Consider the following 22,728-nt stretch of genomic DNA (forward strand, 5'->3'; position numbering starts at 1 on the left):
ATCTCTGGAATTAAATCAATCTGCTAGTGTGGGCATACCATTATCCTTCCTTGAGGCGCTGTGGGAATTGAGGGTTGCAGTCAGAGGTTGTTTACAGCTGCTGCATTGTCACAACAATCAGTTGTAAAGGGTTGTGTGAGAGAAGATGGCCGACCACAAGAGCCTATCCCTTCAGATGACATTTAATGTGTTGAATCCTATTCCCTCTGAAAATCACAATTGCAATTTTTCACCAGTAAATAGGGCTGGAAATCATGTGGTAGACTAGTCTACTCTTAGTCTGCGCCTCGTGGCGCAGTGGTTAAATCGCTGTACTGCAGCTAAAACTGTGCTCACGACCTGGGGTTCAAATCCCAGGTAGCCGGCTCAAGGTTGACTCAGCCTTCTATCCTTCCGAGGTCGGTAAAATGAGTGCCCAGCTCGCTGGGGGGGGGGGGGGGCAATGTGTAGCCTGCATAATTAAATTGTAAACCACCCAGAAAGTGCTTGAAGCACTATGGGGCGGTATATAAGCAGCATGCTTTGCTTTGCTTTTGCTTTAAGTGAATTGGACTTTTCAAGTCACATAATTTACTTGTTAAGCAACATGTGTGAAGATTACATCATAATTGCTATATGGAGTTGTACTTGTAGAAAATGTCAATAATTGTAAACAATCTGAATTTTTCCATACACTTATAATTGTATTGTATGTACTTATAATACAACTACTTATTTCCCTGTCTTGTTTCATTATTAGAATTTTTCTTTTCATTCTAGACTCTGGGGTGAACCTGTAAACCTACGCGAACAACATGATGCTTTAGAATTTTTTAATTCCTTGGTGGATAGTTTAGATGAAGCTTTAAAAGCCTTAGGTCACCCAGCAATGTTAAGTAAAGTTTTGGGAGGTTCCTTTGCTGATCAGAAGATCTGTCAAGGCTGCCCACATAGGTAAGTGTTAAAGCTTTCTCATAAAATCAAAGCCAATTAAATAGATAACAAGTATCCACTTAAAAATGACATGGTATTTCTATATGCGGAATAATACAAAGACCATTATGGGGTGGTTTATGATGGAACATCCATGACCACTTTCTCAGCCATATATATTTCCTATGATCATGAGAGGAATGGTGTAAATCAAGCAGTAGGTAGGATAAAAACTATGCCTAGAAATGGAAAAAACATCCACTGAAGTTGGTACAAGAACGGTGATACAGCCCCTAAAACCAGTACAGTTTCATCAGCCTTGCAGTAGCATTTCATGTCAGCTGAAGTTTCTGATAGTTCAGTATCAGCTTTATGTAAAGCACGTTAACAGTCTTCTAGCTGTGTTCTGATAAAGGTAAGTAAAACTGGCAAGAACCTGATTCAGATGAACTCTGTGGTTGGGGAACAAGCTGCAGTTGCCTGCTCTTAAGGGCAGATTTATTTGGTGAGTCAGCTCTTAAATATGTGCTGGGTCCTTGCAAAACTTAGTCCTTATAAAAAACGTTTATACAACATTGATTGGAGGGGGCAGACAGGAACTTGTAAATAGTAGTGTAATGACAAATTTATTAGTGCAGTTTCACTTGTTGATAGTCATACCATGCCCCCCCCCCCATGATCATACAGCCTTCTAAGATTATAGAATAAAAATGAACTTTTGATCTCTTTGGAGTTCTTTTGTGCAATGAATGTATGATGAGTAGCATTTTTACAATCAGCAAGAAGAAGGAAATTATATCTTCCATTATAGTTGATCAGATACAATGCCAGAAACACAAATTGTGTTTACATTTTTGTTTATTATTATTATTTTGACTGTAATGCTAACTCACCTGGAAATACATTTTATTTAAATAAGGAATTGATTCAGAGTTAAAGTGCTACAGTCAAAATATTGATACATGATGCCAGATTTGTGTTAAAATGTGCTAGATAATTAGATTGAATTGTTAAGCCTCCAAATGAGGTATTTACATAAAAAAATACAGATGGAGCAGAATTAAAATTAATTTCAAATACAATACATTTCAAATACAGTACCAATACTGACCCACACTTTATTTACTGGCATTAATGTGTCATTTGAAGTTTGTTGCTGTTCAGATTTCATAAGAATGTTTTCCCCTCACAAGGTCACTATTCTGTTAACTTGTTTTATAATATATTTGTGGTTCAAACGTATGGGTCAAAATCCTTTTGCATAGTGTAGTAAACTGCAGAAAAGTAACCCCACTGAATCAGTGAGACAACTCATACATAGGTTTAATTGATTCAGATGGGCCTGCTCTAACTGCAGCTTTAGCATAATGAGTTGCACTTGAAATCAGCCCATTTGAATCAATGAAACCTGTGTACAAGTTGACTCACCAAATCCTCACTGATTCACTGGACTTACTGTAGTGCAACATAATATGCTAAGCAATAGGGTTGCAGCCATTATCTCATCTTCTTTTACTGCAGTTTATTAATATAATTACAAATCTACATATTTGTGAGCTGTCAGAATATTGAACTGTGTTTTATGTGAGAAAGCAAAGCCATTCTTTTCTAACACTATTCTGTGCTGTTTTTAAAAATCATCCACATTTATCCATCCATCCCCCCCCCACACAACCCTCCACACACCCTTGAAGGTAGTTCATGATATCAAGAAATTTGAGAAATTTTGGCAGATAACAGTAAATGTGATATTTCCAGCTATCCAATCTTAAAACACGGGCCAGATCTACCAGGTGATCAGATTCTAGAGTCAGCATGATGGAAGTATTAAAGTACATATAATGCTAAAGTACATATAGCATCACGAAATGGGTGTATCATAACACACTTGTATTGCATACACATACACACAAACACTTTTCATCCTTGGTGCCATACTAGTTGCGAGGAAATTTATGTGAAAAAAGAGATCACTACAGCATGATTGCTCCTTTGCCTTCTCTTTGTGGCTGCTGTTGGCTCTGTTTCTAGCCCAGGCAGCACACAATAAGAGCAAAGTCTTCAGCACAAAACAATGGAGGTAGCAGGATTTCTTGGAACAAAGGAGGAGCTAACACTGTTAAAGGGGGAATGGGATATGGAGTCATTATTATCCTTTAGAAACTGTGCTGAAGGAAGGCATTGGTAGGGGACAGTGAATGAGGAACAGGGAGGATGAGAGAGAAGCTTAATTTTCTGTGAAAGATTAAGAAATATTACCATGAATGTATTTATAAATCTTTTCTGGTAATTTCCTGTTATGGTAAAAGAAATACACAAAAAAACTGTGTGAAAATCCATGATTTACATCTGATAGTAGAGTTTCTGTGTTCAGTGTTAGTAAATTCATTGGTTTAGATATCTGGCTGCAGAGCCAGAGGTTGAGAGTTCAGTTCTCACTGTGCCTTCTTGATGGGCTAGACTCAATGATCTATAGGGTTCCTTCCAGGTCTGCGGTTCTAAGACTATTGTTGTTGTTGTTACTTCCCCATCAACGGTCTTAATATTTCTGTATAAAGAAATATTTTTGCAGCAAATTAATTTATATGTAGTGGGACAGCATTATATAGATAATTCCAGCCAGCAAGCTAGGCTGTTGCAGCTAAATACACATTGGTCAAAATTCTATTGTTTAATTACACTGGTGGAAGGGGAAATGATGTAACTCTCACAGTGGAAAATTGGTGCCAATTTACTAGGCCTTGCTTAGATTTCTGGTTGTTTGCATTGCATCCAGCTAGCATGCAGTTAGTAATTGAAGTGGTGACTCAGTTAGAGACAGTTTGCTGGGACAAGTTAAACCATTTCCCTTCTGATAGTGTAATTGTGCAGCAGGATTACCTGTTTTTAATACACATTATTTTAGTATTCAGAAACATGTCAATGTTTTTTTCATGATAAGAATTTTTCTTAAATTTTTGCTGTTACACACTCACCATATTTAACCCATTCTCCTGACAATTGTAGGTACGAATGTGAAGAGTCTTTTACAACATTGAATGTAGATATAAGAAATCACCAAAACCTGCTTGACTCCTTGGAACAGTATGTCAAAGGAGACTTACTGGAAGGTGCAAATGCTTATCATTGTGAAAAATGCAATAAGAAGGTAACTTTGATATATAGCATGGCTTATTTTTGAAGCACTGAAAACTGACATGGATTCAAGAGAAGTTGATTCAGTTCTGGCAGACTTAACATTTTGGAAATCTTGACTGTACAAAATTTCAGACCTGTTTTTTGCCATATTTTTTATCATAGCCTAGAGTGACTACAAAACAGTTTTTCTGCTCTGTGCTATGAAAGCAACTCCATCTAGAATATGTAGTACATATCATATTCTTAGTCACTTGTATTATAATACTGCAACAATGAAGCATTATTTTCTATAGTGTTTGTAACTGGTATTGTAAATGAAGCACATTAACATGCCAGTCTTTATTTCTTAGGTTGATACCGTGAAACGCTTATTGATTAAAAAGCTGCCTCCAGTTCTTGCCATCCAGCTCAAAAGATTTGACTATGACTGGGAAAGGGAATGTGCAATCAAGTTCAATGATTATTTTGAGTTTCCACGCGAATTGGACATGGAACCTTATACTGTGGCAGGAGTAGCTAAACTCGAAGGGGATGATGTGAATCCTGAAAATCAACTAATACAGAATGAACAGTCTGAAAATGAGCATTCTGGAAGTACTAAATACAGACTAGTGGGTGTGCTGGTACATAGTGGCCAAGCTAGTGGTGGACATTATTATTCTTACATTATTCAGAGAAACGGAGGAGATGGTGAGAAGAACAGATGGTATAAATTTGATGATGGTGATGTAACAGAATGCAAGATGGATGATGATGAAGAGATGAAAAATCAGTGTTTTGGTGGAGAGTACATGGGGGAAGTATTTGATCATATGATGAAGCGCATGTCCTATAGACGTCAGAAGAGATGGTGGAATGCTTACATCCTTTTTTATGAACGTATGGATACAGTAGACAAAGACAATGAACTAATAAAATATATTTCAGAACTTACAATGACCACCAAGCCCCATCAGATTAAAATGCCATCCGCCATTGAACGAAGTGTACGGAAGCAAAATGTGCAGTTCATGCATAACCGAATGCAGTACAGTCTAGAATATTTCCAGTTTATAAGGAAATTATTGACATGTAACGGTGTCTACCTGAACCCTCCTCCAGGTCAGTATTTGGTTATTCATAATAAAATATAATGCATAGGAATTTGTGAAAGTATATAGCATTTAGAGTTTTCTATAATTCTGTATGTTGTTTTAACCTAACTATACTTTGATTAAAACTATTATTTTCTTGGATTAATTTTTCAGTACCAGCTTTTGTTGTTGTTGTTTAGTCATTAAGTTGTGTCTGACTCTTCATGATCCCATGGACCAGAGCATGCTAGGCCCTCCTGTCTTTCACTGCCTCCCAGAGTTGGGTCAAATTCACGTTGGTTGCTTCAATGACACTGTCCATCATTTTGTCCTCTGTCGTCCCCTTCTCCTCTTGCCTTCACACTTTCCCAACAGCAGGGTCTTTTCCAGGGAGTCTTCTCTTCTCATGAGATGGCCAAATATTGGAGCCTTAGCTTCAGGATCTGTCCTTCAAGTGAGCGAGCACTCAGGGTTGATTTCCTTCAGAATGGATAGGTTTGTTCTCCTTGCACTCCAGGGGACTCCCAAGAGTCTCCTCCAGTACCACAATTCAAAAGCATCAATTCTTCAGCGGTCAGCCTTCTTTATGGTCCAGCTCTCGTTTCCATACATCACTACTGGAAAAATCATAGCTTTGACTATGCGGACTTTTGTCGGCAAGGTGATGTCTCTGCTTTTTAAGATGCTGTTTAGGTTTGTCATCGCTTTCCTCCCAAGAAGCAGGCGTCTTTTAATTTCGTAGCTGCTGTCACCATCTGCAGTGATCATGGAGCCCAAGAAAGTAAAATTGTCACAGCCTTCATATCTTTCCCTTCTGTTTGCCAGGAGGTGATAGGACCAGTGGCCATGATCTTAGTTTTTTTGTTGTTGAGCTTCAGACCATTTTTTGTGCTCTCCTCTTTCACCCTCATTAAGAGGTTCTTTAATTCCTCCTCACTTTCTGCCATCAGAGTGGTATCATCTGTATATCTGAAGTTGTTGATATTTCTTCTGGCAATCTTAATTCTGGCTTGGGATTCATCCAGGCCTGCCTTTCGCATGATGTCTTCTGCATATAAGTTAAATAAGCAGGGTGACAATATACAGTCTTGTCGTACTCCTTTCCAAATTTTGAACCAATCAGTTGTTCCATATCCAGTTCTAACTGTTGCTTCCTGTCCCACATATAGATTTCTCAGGAGGTAGATAAGGTAGTCAGGCACTCCCATTTCTTTAAGGACTTGCCATATGTTGTGGTCCACACAGTCAAAGGCTTTTGCATAGTCAATGAAGCAGAAGTAGATGTTTTTCTGAAACTCTATGGCTTTCTCCATAATCCAGCGCATGTTAGCAATTAGGTCTCGAGTTCCTCTGCACCTTCGAAATCCAGCTTGTACTTATGGGAGTTCTCGGTCCACATACAGCTGAAACCTATCTTGTAGGATTTTGAGCATGATCTTGCTAGTGTGTGAAATGAGTGCAATTGTACGGTAGTTGGAGCATTCTTTGGCACTGCCCTTCTTTGGGATTGGGATGTAGACTGATCTTTTCCAGTCCTCTGGCCACTGCTGAGTTTTCTAAACTTGCTAGCATATTGAGTGTAGCACCTTAACAACATCTTTTAAAATTTTAAATAGTTCAACTGGAATGCGATCATCTCCACTGGCCTTGTTGTTAGCCATGCTTTCTAAGGCCCACTTGACTTCACTCTCCAGGATGTCTGGCTCAAGGTCAGCAACCACACTATCTGGGTTGTCCGGGACATCCAGATCTTTCTGGTATAATTCCTCTGTATATTCTTGCCACCTTTTCTTGATGTCTTCTGCTTCTGTTAGGTCCCCACCATTTTTGTCCTTTATCATGTCCATCTTTGTACAAAATGTTCCTTCAGTATCTCCAATTTGCTTGAACAGATCTCTCTTTTTCCTTTTCTATTATTTTCCTCTATTTCTTTGCACTGGTAATTTAAGAAGGCCCTCTTGTCTCTCCTTGCTATTCTTCTGAAGTCTGCATTCAATTTTCTGTAACTTTCCCTATCTCCCTTGCATTTTGTTTCCCTTCTCCTCTCTGCTATTTCTAAGGCCTCGCTGGATAGCCAGATTGCTTTCTTGCATTTCCTTTTCTTTGGGATATTTTTTGTTGCTGCTTCCTGTACAATGTTACGAGCCTCCATCCAAAGGTCTTCAGGCACTCTGTCCACCAAATCGAGTTCCTTTAATCTGTTCTTCTCTTCCACTGTGTATTCATAGGGGATTTGGTTCAGATTATACCTGACTAGCCCAGTGGGGTTTCCTACTTTCTTCAGTTTAAGCTTCAGTTTTGCTATAAGAAGCTGATGATCAGAGTCACCATCAGCTCCAGGTCTTGTTTTTGCTGACTGTATAGAGCTTCTGCATCTTTGGCCCCAGAGAATATAATCAATCTGATTTTGGTATTGCCCATCTGGTGATGTCCATGTGTAGAGTTGCCTCTTGTGTTGTTGGAAAAGAGTGTTTGTGATGACCAGCTTGTTCTCTTGATAAAACTCTGTTAGCCTTTGCCCTGCTTCGTTTTGAAGTCCAAGGCCAAAATTACCTGTTGTCCCTTTTATCTCCTGACTCCCTACTTTAGCATTCCAATCCCCTGTAATGAGAAGAACATCTTTCTTTGGTGTGAGTTCTAAAAGGTGTTGAAAGTCTTCATAGAATTCGTCAATTTCAGCCTCTTCGGCATCGGTGGTTGGTGCATAAACTTGGATTACTGTGATGTTGAAAGATCTGGCTTGGATTCATATTGAAATATTTTATCATTTTTGAGATTGTATCCCTGTACAGCTTTCCCCACTCTTTTGTTGACTATGAGGGCTATTCCATTTCTTCTACAGGATTCTTGCCCACAATAGTAGATATGGTAATTGTCTGAATTGAATTCTCCCATTCCCATCCGTTTTAGTTCACTGACATCCAGGATGTCAATGTTTATTCTTGCTGTCTCCTGTTTGACCACATCCAGCTTACCATGGTTCATAGATCTTACATTCCAGGTTCCTATACAGTATTTTTCTTTGCAGCATCGGACTCTCCTTTCACTTCCACACATGTCTGCAGTTGAGCATCCTTTTAGCTTTGGCCCAACCAGCTCTGGAGCTACTTGTAGTTGTTCTCCGCTCTTCCTCAGTAGCATGTTGGACACCTTTAGACCTGAGGGGCTTATCTTCCTCCATCATATCTTTTAGCCTTTTGTTTCTGTCCATGGAGTTTTCTTGGCGAAGATACTGGAGTGGCTTGCCAGTTCCTGCTCCAGGTGGATTGTGTTTAGTCAGAACTCTCCACTATGACCTGTCCGTCTTGGGTATCCCTGCACAGCATAGCCCATAGCTTCTCTGAATTACTCAAGCCCCTTTGACATGACAAGGCAGCAATCCGTGAAGGGATCAGTACCAGCTCCTAGTTTATTTTGCAACATGTGAGAAAAGATCAAATCATTATTTCCTTGATAGTCAGCATTATCTGTAACTTATGCCTGCAGATGTTTTTGGTAAAAATGTTCTGCTTTCAATTGGTAAGGTATATACTTTCAAACATATTACAAAAAACAGATGTAAAGATTGTATTAGACTAGATTGTTAAAAAAGAGAGAGAGAATATGTAGACTTTATTGTTTAAAAAAGGAGAAAATATTGTAAGGGGCAAATTTCTAATAATTCTCATCTTATTTGATATTAATAAGGTATCAATTAAGCAAAAATAATATGTATACGTTTTTGCAAACAATGTCAAAATATCCTTATGTTCCATTTTTCTTTAGGACAAGATCATTTGTTGCCTGAAGCGGAAGAAATAACAATGATTAGCGTTCAGCTTGCTGCTAGGTTTTTGTTTACCACAGGATTTCACACAAAGAAAATAGTTCGTGGTCCTGCCAGTGATTGGTATATTTTGCTTTAAGAATAAGTCTTTATATTTTTAGTTTGCTGCTCAAATGGTAGAAGTTAGTCACGCAAAAAGTGCAATCTCAGTGCTGTTTGTTGTTGCTTTTAATTGTTTAAAAAATCCAGGCATTTATAGCTGCCCAGGGGTATGAAAATAATACTTAATACTGCAGTGTTAGTCAGCTTCATCAGTACACAATGTGTGGTGCCTTTCAGGAATTTTTGGGCCAGCTTCAGCAACTATGACCAGTGCCCAGGAATTAAGGGAGCAGTATTACAAGACATCAGGGGGGCAACTGGTTGCTTTACTCCTTTTCTCTCAAATGTGAATTTTCTCTACTCTTCTCCTGCAGGCCTTAACCACATTAGCACTGGGATTTAAGAAGAAATCTTGGTCAATATTAAACATGGCTTTTCTTTATGGTTTCTACAATCACTTGTCCTTTTTTTAAATGTAATTTTATCCGACACTTCCTCTGGTTTTATCCACACAATAATCCTGTAAATTAAATCAAGGTGTTAAAAAAGTGGCTTCAAATCACTCAGTGAATTCATAGCTATGTCATTTTGCACCTGGAGTCCAACCAGTTGTAATCTAGCACTTCAACTGAAATATTACACTGGCTTCCATATATGGAGTTAGTAACATTTTGTAAAGTTGTATCATAGGGCATACAAAGTGAAGGTGTATTGTACAGTGGTGCCTCGCTTAGCGATGTTAATCCGTGCAGCAAAAATCACTGCTAAGCGATTTCATTGCTAAGTGATATTAAAAAGCCCATAGAAATGCATTAAAAACTGATTGTGTTCCTATGGGCTAAAAACTGACCTTAAAACGAAGATCCTCCATAGGGGAGGCCATTTTCAGTGCCTCTAAAGCGAGGCAAAACAGCGGGCGGCCATTTTGTTTACCCGGCGGCCATTTTGAAACCGCCGATCAGCTGGCCAAAAATGGTGGCTTTGCAATGATTGCTTCCCTGCGATCATCGCAAAGCAAAATTTCCCCATAAGGACCATCGCAAAGCGATCACTCTTGCGATGGCAAAAAGTCCATCGCAAAGCAATTTCATCGCTATATGGAGTGATCGCTATGCAAGGCACCACTGTATTTTTATTCAGAGCTTGAGGTGTTATTTTTCGGAAGTAACTACCTCCTTCAGTAGACAACAACTCCATCTTGTCCAAGCTTTGGAAGTAACTTTTTGCAATAGTTACTTTGTTGATATTGCTTACTGTTTCAGATTAACAAGGTTTGTGTAAGTCAGGCAAAAACAAAACAAATATTTAAAAAGATGGCTGTTGTATTTTAATGTGAACTTTCATAGACATGTCTGTTTCTTTAGAATTGTCCACAGAAGCTCACATTACAATATAACAGTCTTTAAAGTGCCACAACATTTTTGCTCTCTTATTTTTATTTTTATTTTATTTTTGCCTGATATACTAGGCACAGACTAATATGGCTAACTCTTCTAAAACTATGTTTGTGTATTCTGTTCTATTCTTAATTTGAAAATAACGACCCTGTGCTACTTAGAGCACTATGAACCCCTGTTCATTTGTTCTCCAGTAACCATACAGTCTAGGAAGTGTAGGCAACAATTGCCCACAACTTTCAAGAAATTCTTGAGTATCCCATTAATAGGAATGCTAGACACTCAGTTTTGGCAGGTTCCTAGAAACTGCCTCTTCTGCCAGCACCTGTCTCTGGCAGTGCTCATTGCAAGTATCCAGCGCTCTGCATGTTGGTTGCACTAAGAATCCTATCAGCATCATTCATTCCAGATTCTGATTTTAAAACAGCTGAGTAATAATCATAGTTAATGGTGACCAGGATTTTAAACTGGTGAACTTCGGTAAGTGAAGAATCTTGGTTAATAGTATCATAATCAGTGTTAATGTGACTGTATCACTTAAGGCCAATAGGAGAAGGGTACAGGGAATGTGAGGAGGAAGAGAAAGGAGAAAGCAAGTTATCATACTGCCTTTTCACTCCTTTACTCTAGGTTAACCGGTAGTAAATCTGGAAATTTTGCTGTCATTTCAGTCTTACGCCTCTAATGTGGTTGATACTACCTAGATTCCCCATTGTCTGTAAGCACCAGTTTGTAGTAGTAGTTTGCATCATGCAATATTGTTATTGAAATACACAGCACTATCTTCTCAAATTTAATACTATTGATTAATTTTTCCCCCAGGTATGATGCTTTATGCATTCTCCTTCGTCACAGCAAGAATGTACGTTTTTGGTTTGCACACAATGTCCTTTTCAATGTTTCAAACCGCTTCTCTGAATACCTTTTGGAATGCCCTAGTGCTGAAGTAAGGGGAGCTTTTGCAAAACTTATAGTATTTATTGCACATTTTTCATTACAAGATGGACCATGTCCTTCACCTTTTGCTTCACCTGGACCTTCTAGTCAGGTAAGCTGTACCTGTAACCAGAATGCAATATCTGAGAGCTGTTAAATTATAAACATAAAATATTGTAACAGTAATCCTGGACATAAGGGGAGCTTAACTGATCTTAAAATGTTAGTTTAGACTTTTGGTCTTGAATTTCTTCCTGAGGCTTTTGAGTTGAAATGTAAGTTCATAACCAAGTTGGTTTAGCCTTGAGAAACCAAGGTGATGACTAAGTTTAGTAGTCCCTCGTTTATGTATTTTCACATGCATAACATGAGGGAGTTTAATGATGGGAATTCAGTACAGTAAACAGGAACTTGGTGTCATCCATATTTTTAATTAAGCATTTTAAAAATTTCATTGGCTAGAATCCTGTTGCACAACTTCATGCTACACAAGTGTGATGACGTAATCAGCCATGGCCATTTGGATGGAATTAACCCCTCCACACCTCCCAGTTCCAGGGAACCCATTGGATCCCTTTCATCCTGGGTAAGCCTTTACAACCTGCAGAATAGAGGAAGAGGCCCCTTAATAAGTGAAAGTTACTGTTGCCAGTCCCACCTAATTAGCAGTTATTTGAGAGCATTAAAAAGGGATAGAAATATTTAATTCCTCCCTAATGTCCATAGTTGATGATGTCATCACTGTTGCATGGCATAAAATTGTGCAGCAGGATTCCAGCCCTTGTATCTTGATCCAAGTCTAGTTGGAACTTTTAATGCCTTGACAAAATGATTTAATTTATGTTCTACTAACATTTCAGTCAATAAAAATAGCTAATATTGACAAAAATTTTGTTTTCTAGGCCTATGATAATTTAAGTTTGAGTGACCACTTGCTGCGAGCAGTACTCAATCTTCTTAGAAGGGAAGTGTCTGAGCATGGGCGTCATTTGCAACAATATTTCAACTTGTTTGTGATGTATGCCAATTTAGGTAATGTGTTATTTATTTCATCCTAAAGGCTTTGCTAACATTAACACAAAGAATAAGAATCTGCTTTTCATATTTAAACACTATATGTTCTTGTGGTTGTGGGTTTTTTGAGTTCTTATGCCATGTTCTGAAGGTTGTTCTTCCTAACGTTAGGAAGAACAACCTTCAGAACACGGCCAAAGAACCCGAAAAACCCACAACAACCATTAGATCCCGGCCATGAAAGCCTTTGCGAATACACTATATGTTCTTCTTCGTGGCCTCTGTGAATCACACTCTGTGTAATCCACGCATGTGCAGAGCCTCATCGGAAAATCTAGAGCTTCTGTGATGGCAAAAAGATACATTAGTGCAGACCCCTCCCCCTTGGTATATGTACCTTGGCGCCAAGGCTCTCCCTTCAGTTTCTTTCAACTGCTGCACTAAGAGCCTCTGTCATTCCTTCTGGGAGAAGCTGAAAGCAAAAGAAAAGGAAAGTTACTTAATTCTTTACTTTCATTCCTTAATTTAAACAATTATATATTGTAGAAAACTAGAAGAAATACACTCTAGCCATAAGGCCGAAGTGATTCCTCCCCCCCCCTCCCAAACTCCTTAAACCAATCTTCGGTTCATGGTCTCTTCTGGTCCATTTAAACACTGTGTGACCTGCAACAATAAGATTCCACTCTCTGATGGCCACGCCAAATGCCTTTTTTGCCTCGGAGAAACTCATCAAACTTCGTGTCTCCATTGTAAGAACTTGAAACACAGAGTCCTCTGCAGCTGCCTTTCTAGGCATAAATTGCAGCTCTGGGAGCAATCTCTCCAGCTGACTAATCCCATCACACAACCTCCCTGTAAGTCCATATCCCATGCTAAGGCTATGGACAAGGCAGTCTCCGAGGTGGCGAAACACCATCAGGCACCTCCCCCTTCCCAATCTGATTCCATACCTTCCACCTCTACGGTCCCGCAAGTTCAAAAAACTAAACAGTCGAAGGCAAAATCCTCTATATCAAAGGCTGAACCCAAGAGGAAATGGTCCACAGACGCTTCCTCGGTGCCTGAACCCTCACCTCCAAAGAAGGCTAAGTCATTGAAATCGAAACCTCCTCCAGCCATCTCCTGGACTCTGCACCCTCTGGAGTCCGGAGATCTCATTTGTGTCGGTTCCCTTTGAGATGATGAATCACTTGCACCTCATCAACAGTCTCCCTTGAAGTCTCCCAAATGGGAACAGAAGGTCAACCAGCTGACATCCTCTCCTGACAGCCCGCATCAGTCTTCAGGCTATTTGAGCACGTCCTCATCAGTTGCTCTACCAGACGCTGAAGCTCAATGAGACACTGTGTCCTGCTGTGCCCCTGTAGGCTTACCACTTTGGCCTCTGGCACATCAGGAAAGCCATCAAGCCTCTAAGAGCATCTGCTTGCTCTCGTGCACGAAAATGGAGTACGCTCAGCTCTTTGCCCGATTGGTGCCTGACAGAACAGCCCGCTAAACATCATCGACCAGCTTTTCTTCCTGGTCTTGGAGTGTGGCCACAACATGCTGTCCCTCCTATGGAGGCTTTGAGGTTGAAGCAGTCCTATCAACATGATCACTCTGAGATGCTTGGGACCGCTTATCCACCAGCACCGAAAAGGTCCAAGCAAGCCGACCAATATTCCTCGGCTCCTAACATGTTTTCAGCGCCGGCAAGTTACTACTTCCCGGCTCATCAGGAAGACCACAAGTGTTCATCCCGCTCAGCGTTTCCAGCGCCTGTCTATTCAGCTGTTTCCAGCACTATGATACAGTGTATCATACTGTAGCAGTGTCCATGTATGCACCATGGTCTCCGTGGCAGCCAAAGAGCCTCAATATCAGCCCTTGTCCATTTGATGTCAATACTAGTTGAAGACCCCTGATATTAATAGCTATCCATGGATACTTCTTTGACATTGGCATCTCGAAATTGGTAGCAATACTTCGAAGATCAGCCTGTTGATGTTGACGTCGACTGACAGTCAGTAGACTCACGGCACGATCCCGAACAGTCTGAACATGGCTCTAGACCTCGAACGCCATCAGTATTGCTGACATCCCCAGACTCAGATCTGGCAGACACAAATCCTCCATCTCCAGCTGAGGATTTTCAAATGTACGCCCGGCTAAGGGTCCGTATGGCTAAGTCCCTGGACCTCCAGATTCATAGACCCACGACCGAACCAGCGGATCACCTCTATGGCCCCATCTCTAAAGACGCTACAACACTGGTCCATAGTTCCATGCTACCGTGTTTCCCCGAAAATAAGACAGGGTCTTATATTAATTTTTGCTCCAAAAAAATGCATTAGGGCTTATTTTCAGGGGTGTTTTTTTAATGTACAACAATCTACATGTATTCAAATACAGTCATGTCATCGTCTTCTGGTGTCTGCACAATGGTGGAGGGCAGGGTTTCACTTAACTGGGGCTTATTTTTGGGGTAGGACTTATATTATGAACATCCTGAAAACTCACACTAGGGATTATTTTCAGGTTAGGTCTTATTTTCGGGGAAACAGGATACCATCCCTTCTCAGTACAGCATGCCGTTCCTTGACCAAGCCAGCATCCTCACATTCAGTGTCGAAACACATCAACAACCTCTATTGGGTGCATAAGCCAGGTGCTATTTTCTTACAAAAAGAGCCAGCATCTAACTATATTTGTTGAACCATCAGAATCTCACTCTCAACACAGACAAATCCTGATACCACCCAATAAAGATAGCAGGCTTATTGACTCTATGGGCAGATGGCTCTACTCCTCTGCAGCCTTTACAATGAGGGTTGCCAATTATCAAGGAGCTATGGGTGCCTATCAACGTTTTCTGTGGGACAATATGTCTACGTTCATTGATGCCATACCAGAGAACAAGAAAGTACTTGCTCAAACCTTTCAACAAGAAGGCCTTTCAGTGGCACAACAGAAAATGTTATCGGCCAGACACATGATCAACACTACATCTAATTCGATGGCCACCTCTGTAGCACTTCACCATTTTTCTTGGCTTAGAACTCCTGGCCTAGCGAAAGATACATGTGCACACATCGAGGACCTCCCATTCGATGATGTAGGCCTCTTTAATGCAGAGATGGACGATATTCTTGAGAACGTCCAAAATAAAAGGACAGCAGCCGGACGATGCTGGGGCATTTATCCTACTTACCAACAGCGCCCTCAGCATACCCATTGGCACTGCCCTTACAATTCATTCCACAAATTCCAACAAGAACCCCAGAGGCAGACATCCTTCATACCTTATTACAAACAGGAATCCTATTGTGCCGAACCACATCAACAGACGGCAACCAGGCGCAGTGACCTCAAACTCAAATAGCACATTTGACATCAAGCTGGCCAAGACTCTGTTACCACCTCAAAACAACCTCCCTCCCGCCCTCTGGAAACACTTATGTGGGAGGACATCACCACAAACTCTTCGGTCCTCTCCATCATATAGAGCGGGTACCGCATAGAGTTCCACCAGCTTCCTCCTCTGTCCCACATCACCACACCTCTGTCCCAAACTCTGCAAGAAGAAATTCAGGCATTATTACTGAAAGACGCAATAGAACCAATACCATCACACCAAGAAAACAAAAGTTTTCTCTCTCGCTATTTTGTCGTCCCCAAAAAGGACAGTGGTCTCCAACCCATTCTCGACCTCGGGGAGCTAAATCAGTACATCACTACCACCAAGTTCTGTATGGTTACTCTTGAGTCTGTCCACCCTCTGCTATGCAGAAAGGACTAGTTCACAGTAATAGCTTCCCAGTTGACCTGGTGGCACTCTGCCCAAAATCTATTTCCATGTCGCCATCCACCCTTCTCACAGATGTTACCTCTGCTTCCAGCTAGGAGCTCATGCTTACCAATTCAAAAGACTTCTGTTTGGACTTGCAACAGTCCTCCATGTCTTTACCATGGCACCTGTGGCAGCATACCTCAGACTTCACAAGATCCACATCTTTCCATACATCAACGACTGGCTCTTTGTGGCTTGCTCACATCACAAAGCTCAACGTGACATCTCCTTCACCCCGTCCCTCCTCAGGGATCTCGGCCTGGCAGTAAACCTGCAAAAGTCCAAATTACAGCCTGCAAAGCTAGCTCACTCCATAGGAACAGTCCTGGATTCAAAACATGCTTGGGCTTTCCTTTCAACAGACAAGCGTACCAACTTACTAAACTTACTCAGTGCCTTTACTTCCCACGCGCTTGTATCTGCACTGACAGTCCAACGTGTCCTTGCCACTATGGCACCCACGTTCCCATCAAAATGAGGGTCACTTCAAGCATGGTTCCTGGTTTCATTCAACCCCATGACAGATCCACCACATACAGTATGTTGTTGCAAGTCACTCCAGAACTCGCTTCCCAGTTGACCTGGTGGCACTCTGCCCAAAATCTAACGATGGGATGGCCTTTTCAACAGCCACAAATCCAAGTTACCACAGATGCCAGCCTCACCGGCTGGGATACTCACCACCAATCTTTACAGATTCAAGCACAATGGTCACAAAGAGAAAAATTGCCACATCAACAAGCTGGAGTTGCTAGCAGTAATAAAAGCTTGCAAAGCCTTCAAAATCCACCTTACTAGCAAAATGGTTCAGCTAGCCATGGACAATATGACTACAATGTACTATATTCTAAAACAAGGAGGCACCCATTCTCCAAGCCTCCTCTATCTAGCTGTGGACTTCTGGGAGTGCTGCCTAGCCCACCACATATGCCTCACAGCAATATATATAGCAAGTCAGGACAACAACCTCGCAGACTTGCTCAGTCCCAAGGAGTCCCAAGCCCACGAGTGGGAACTTGACCAATCAGTCTTTCTCTCACTGTGCAAGTGTTGGGGCACACCCACAATAGACCTCTTTGCCTCCAGGAACAACCAGAGGTGCAAACATTATTCCTGCACAGGAGTAGGAAAAAACTCCCATGGAGATGCATTTGTAGGCTGCTGCTGCTTTTTGGTGCGCTGTGTTGTCATCTACCTTGGCATGACACCATTCTCCGGCTAAGACAGCTTGTTAGGTCACCCAGAGTGTGATTCACAGAGGCCACGAAGAAGAATGACAGTTTATCTATCTGCAATTGTAGTTCTTCAAGCGGACGTCTGTGATTCACACATCCTGAACCGGCCTCCCCTCTGTCACGCCCTGTTCTTTGTATGCGGCAGTTGACATAACTGAAGGGAGAGCCTTGGCACCAAGGTACATATACCAACGGGGAGGGGTCTGCAGTAATGTATCTTTTTGCTATCGCAGAAGCTCTAGAATTTCCAATGAGGCTCTGCTCATTCACGGATTACCAAGAGTGTGAATCACAGAGGTTCACTTGAAGAACTACAATTACAGGTAGGTAACCTGTCGTTCCCCTCCCCTGCACTATCTAAAATTTCAGTTGTAGTATTGGAAAAGCAGATTCAGGAGCTGCTATCTCCACGGAAAATGTTTGTTAGCATTTTGTTTTTTAGCATTTTTTATAATTTTTTTAAGGCTCCAGGCAATTATTTGGTTCCATCTTCAACAGGCACAGGTTCATAGAAGCTTTTAAGCGTTAGGTGAAAAGGGGTTATATAACCTCCAGTCTTTCTAACCAACAAGGAAGCTCCTAGATCCAGTTTAACTCAGTCTGTGATTGGTTAGATTCTTATCCCCCACTCTGCCTATAGTCCTGTTGAGCTTTTGCACAGTATATAGGTGCTATACCTAGGCTGCAAGTCAAGCTCAGTAATTGTGGAACTGTCCGTATAGGTGAGTTGCGCAGTCTTTTCAATACTTAAAAAACTCAAGATTTTTTACAAATATTTCTGACGTGTGATAAATGTCTAGAATGTGGATTAATCAGTTGTTTGCTAGATGTTTTTCCCAGTGAAACATGTTTGACAGGAACATGAGATTATGACCAGTGGCAGAGCTCTAAGTAATTTTACTTAATTAACAATGCACAAACTAAAGTTGTTTGACATTTCTGTGATATAAGATTTCTCTTGCACCGAAAGAGTTTGCTCAGTAGTGATTCTGACTGCTGGTTGACGAACTAAGCACTCAGTTCAGTATGTATAAAATCATAGTGTAACTGCTTGGTTTAAGAGCTTAGGATATACTTACAGTCGCCTCTGATTATTTTTCTTTTTTACTACCTTCTCCTTTAGGTGTAGCAGAAAAAACACAGCTTTTAAAACTAAATGTACCTGCCACATTTATGCTTGTGGCACTAGATGAAGGCCCGGGTCCTCCAATAAAATACCAGTATGCTGAACTGGGGAAACTATACACAGTAGTATCTCAGCTAATCCGCTGTTGCAATGTGTCATCACGGATGCAGTCTTCTATCAATGGTAAGGTTAATTTTAAAGTTCAAGTTAGAATGTAGGAAGTTGTGGTTGAATGTGTGTGATGAGTTGTCATTCTGCTAGCACAAGTGACTTTACGTGTATAGTCCACAGTCCATCTCTTATGGACTGTGGACCTAGGGGAAATCCAACATGATCTTCATTTGCACCACTAGCTGTGTAGAAAACACAAAAATAAATACACTGTCATTCATTCAGCTGAAAATAGCAATGGAATTCTCTAGTGTACAGTTTGCCAGCACTAACATTACATTGGATTTAGACCTAAATGGTGGCAGCGTCTTCCTTGTGTTCATTGAAGTGCATAAGAGCTTGAAATCTACTCTTCAGAGGGGATGTCTTGTCCACAGTCAGAGAACAGGGACCCAGCATAAATTTAAAAAGAGGCAGCTTTCTTTTTCCAGCATTCCAGAAAAGTTCTTCAGGTGGTTGCCTCCCAACAAGAAACACCATGTTGTTACATGACATCAGGTTGCTTTTGACTAATGACTAAAGTGATGCCATTAGGAATTAGGGGTCTCCAAAAGGTCCTGTCATGAATAGCCCCGCTCAGGTCTTGCAAATTAAATGCTGTGTATTCCTTTAATGAGTCAATCAGTGTCATGTTTGGTCTTCCTCTTTCTTTGATGTCTTCATCTTTCCCAGCATTATTGTCTTTTCTGACAAATCTTGGCTCATTGGAAGCCATAACATGCCTAAACAAGTAGCTGCAAAACCATGGTTCATGGAAAAACAGCATCCCAGAAGAGTATCTCAAGCAGAAAAAGGTGTATCAGTGTTAGAGTAACACTGTTTGATTTGTTCCAAAGAGAATAAGGAGGATACATCAGATCAATATAAATCTAGCTGAATGAGGAAACTATTTTCTTTTATTGCACATGCTTGCTCCTTTCCCCTTACTTTTCTTCTATATTACTTAAAATTACTTGATTTATAAATACAGTTAGAGATATGTGATCCTATATTCCATACAGTGTGTGTAGTCATTAAGAACTATGATGATTATGGTATGGGTTTATTAGGCATGAGTGGTGAAAGGATCAACAGGATGGATGGTTTGATGGCAGTCTGCAGATAATGGTCAATGCTAAAACAGTATTTCCTCTTCTTCCCCACATCAAGATTTACATGACCAGATTCCACACTTTTGCAGTCACAGTTTTGATAGTTTTACATTAATTTGTGTATTAGGTGTGCTTAATTCAAGGAAAGCACCTGCACAATAGAGATTTTTAAACTCAATAATTATTTAACTTAATATATACATTGAATTTACCATTAACATATTTCCTGACACAATTCTAAAAGATGTGGTACTCTGTAATTAATAATAATAATATTTTTTAGGTAATCCGCCCCTTAGCAATCCCTATGGTGATCCGAACTTATCACAGCCAATAATGCCACTTCAGCAGAATGTGGCAGACATTTTGTTTGTGCGTACCAGTTATGTGAAAAAAATAATTGAAGATTGCAGTAACTCAGAAGAGACTATCAAACTACTTCGCTTCTGCTGTTGGGAGAATCCTCAGTTTTCATCAACAGTCCTAAGTGAACTACTTTGGCAGGTAAGAAGTGGAGAAAAACGGAGGAGTGGATGCATTTTATTGAAGTGGCGTGTATGCAAAATTTATTTCTTTTTTTATGCTTTGCTAGTCTCTTTCCCAGGTCATTTAACAATATTGTTCACTTCAGTTATACAAAATATTCACATTCCTTGTCGCCATATGTAGGCAAGACTTACAGTGTATTATGTTGAATACAACACAAAACTATCATTCTGTATTAGATAACCTCAAAAGAAAAGTTACCTTTCTACATCCCACCAGCCTTATGGGCATGTCTGGCAAGGACATGAGAGAGGGCTTTTTTGGTGGTTGCTCCTAGGCTGTGGTGGTTTCTCTGTTGTCTTTTTGTCATGAGACAGAGACCTTTATTTTCAGGCAAACCTTTGTTAGCTGAACGGGCCTGAGAAAGGAAGTTTTAGGGAAATGTGCTGCTCCTCTGTTTCTGTTTTTAAATTGTTTTAAGATAGTTGTCTTTCAATAATATCACATCTTTAATTGAATTTTAATATTATAACTTACTGTATTTTTAGTTGTATTGTTTAAAAATAATAATTTTGTGAGGCACCTTGAGGCCCTGTATATATTCATCTAATAAGCTCATCCAAACAGCATCGTGATGATTTTAAACTTGGAATACTGGGAAACAGAATATATTATCTTTGCCATGATGCAGCCATTGTTGCCCACTCTGCTGAAGACCTCCAACAACTCATGAATCGTTTTAGCAAGGCCTGCCAAGACTTTGAACTAACAATCAGCCTGAAGACAACACAAGTCATGGGCCAGGGCATGGAGTCACGTCCCTCTATTACCATCTCCACACAAGAATTGGAGGTTGTTCATGATTTTGTGTACCTTGGCTCAACAATCTCTGACACTCTCTCCCTAGATGTCAAGCTGGATAAATGCATTGGGAAAGCTACCATGTTCTCTAGACTCGCAAAGAGAGTATGGCTGAATAAGAAGTTGACGGCATATACCAAGATCCAGGTCTATAGAGCCTGTGTCCTGAGCACACTCCTGTACTGCAGTGAGTCCTGGACCCTTTGTGCACGGCAGAAGAGGAAGCTGAACACCTTCCATATGCGTTGTCTTCAACACATTTTTGTTATCACCTGGCAGGACAAAGTTCCAAATAGAGTAGTCCTAGATTGAGCTGGAATTTTCAGCATGTATACATTACTGAAACAGCAACGTCTATGTTGGCTTGGGCATGTCGTGAGAATGGCTGATGGTCGGATTCCAAAATATCTCCTGTATGGAGAATTAGTGCAGGGAAATCGCCCCAGAGGGAGACCACAGCTGCGATACAAGGATATCTGCCAACAGGATCTGAAGGCCTTAGGAATGGACCTCAGCAGATAGAAAACCTTGACATTTGACCGTTCAGATTGGAGGCAGGCGGTGCATCACGGCCTCTCCCAATTTGAAGAGACCCTTGTCAGCAGGCCGAGGCAAAGAGGCAGTCTCGGGAGCAGCAAAATCAGGGAGCTAGACAGGGGACAGATTGTATTTGTTTTCAGTGTGGAAGGGATTGTCACTCTCGAATTGGCCTTTTCAGCCACACTAGATGCTGTTCCAAGTCCTCCGTACAGAGCACGTTACCATAGTCTCTCGAGGCTGAAGGATGCCTAAGAAGAAGATTTTTGCCATAATCCTGTACACTTGGTGGTTTCTAAAATGGCTGGCAAATTCTTTCACTATTTTCCTCAGAAAAAATCCTTGGTTTGACTTTAGAACACCAGTTGCCTTTTCTGACTGTTCCTCATCATGCATCTTGTTTGATTACTTTTTGATTCCAAAGAAATCTGTGAGCAGGCAAGATGGGAAAATAGAATACATGAGTCCAAAGCTTTTGGTTCTGATTTGGTGTAACATGGATAAACTCAATGTCTGTATATGCAGTTTTGGAAATAGCATTATGTGATTAATTAAATACACGAAATGCCTTATTTCTAACTGCATTTTCACATTTCTATCTCATTATTTCTGATCAGGGGTATTCAAATAAGGAACACTGTGTGGTCAGTCTTGTTCAAGTATTTATTGTGAAACACAACAAAACAAATTAATGACTTTCCACCAAAAAAGATGTGTAATCACCCAGTTATAAAATCTTAATTCCCAAACAGAAGTATTTTCTGTTAACTATTGTATAGTAAAAATAGTATTAGAACAGAATAGCATTGTCATACAGATTTTTATAGCCCAATGAAATCTGGATTAGATCAATACTATTAAGTATTGCACACTTAGAATATTAGAATGTATAAGTTAATATTTTCATATTCTGTTTTTTAAAGGTTGCATATTCATACACATATGAACTTCGACCTTACTTGGATCTGCTTCTGCAAATCTTGTTAATTGAAGACTCATGGCAAACTCACAGGTTAGCATTTGAGTTCTTGTATTCAGTATTTTTTTT

General features: G+C 40.4%; 1 protein-coding gene across 1 annotated transcript in view; it reads left to right on the plus strand.

Moving 5' to 3' along the window:
- Positions 1 to 22,728, plus strand: part of USP9X (ubiquitin specific peptidase 9 X-linked) — a 131,824-nt gene that overhangs the window by 95,415 nt on the left and 13,681 nt on the right. Inside the window, exons 33-41 of the mRNA XM_020783881.3 lie at positions 760 to 933; positions 3,919 to 4,060; positions 4,401 to 5,151; positions 8,889 to 9,012; positions 11,211 to 11,436; positions 12,227 to 12,356; positions 18,532 to 18,717; positions 20,080 to 20,300; positions 22,604 to 22,692. Of these exons, the coding sequence (XP_020639540.3) occupies positions 760 to 933; positions 3,919 to 4,060; positions 4,401 to 5,151; positions 8,889 to 9,012; positions 11,211 to 11,436; positions 12,227 to 12,356; positions 18,532 to 18,717; positions 20,080 to 20,300; positions 22,604 to 22,692 (2,043 nt within the window). The remainder of the gene's footprint in view (positions 1 to 759; positions 934 to 3,918; positions 4,061 to 4,400; positions 5,152 to 8,888; positions 9,013 to 11,210; positions 11,437 to 12,226; positions 12,357 to 18,531; positions 18,718 to 20,079; positions 20,301 to 22,603; positions 22,693 to 22,728) is intronic.

This window comes from Pogona vitticeps, chromosome 3, assembly GCF_051106095.1.
Source record: "Pogona vitticeps strain Pit_001003342236 chromosome 3, PviZW2.1, whole genome shotgun sequence".
Lineage (NCBI taxonomy): Eukaryota > Metazoa > Chordata > Lepidosauria > Squamata > Agamidae > Pogona > Pogona vitticeps.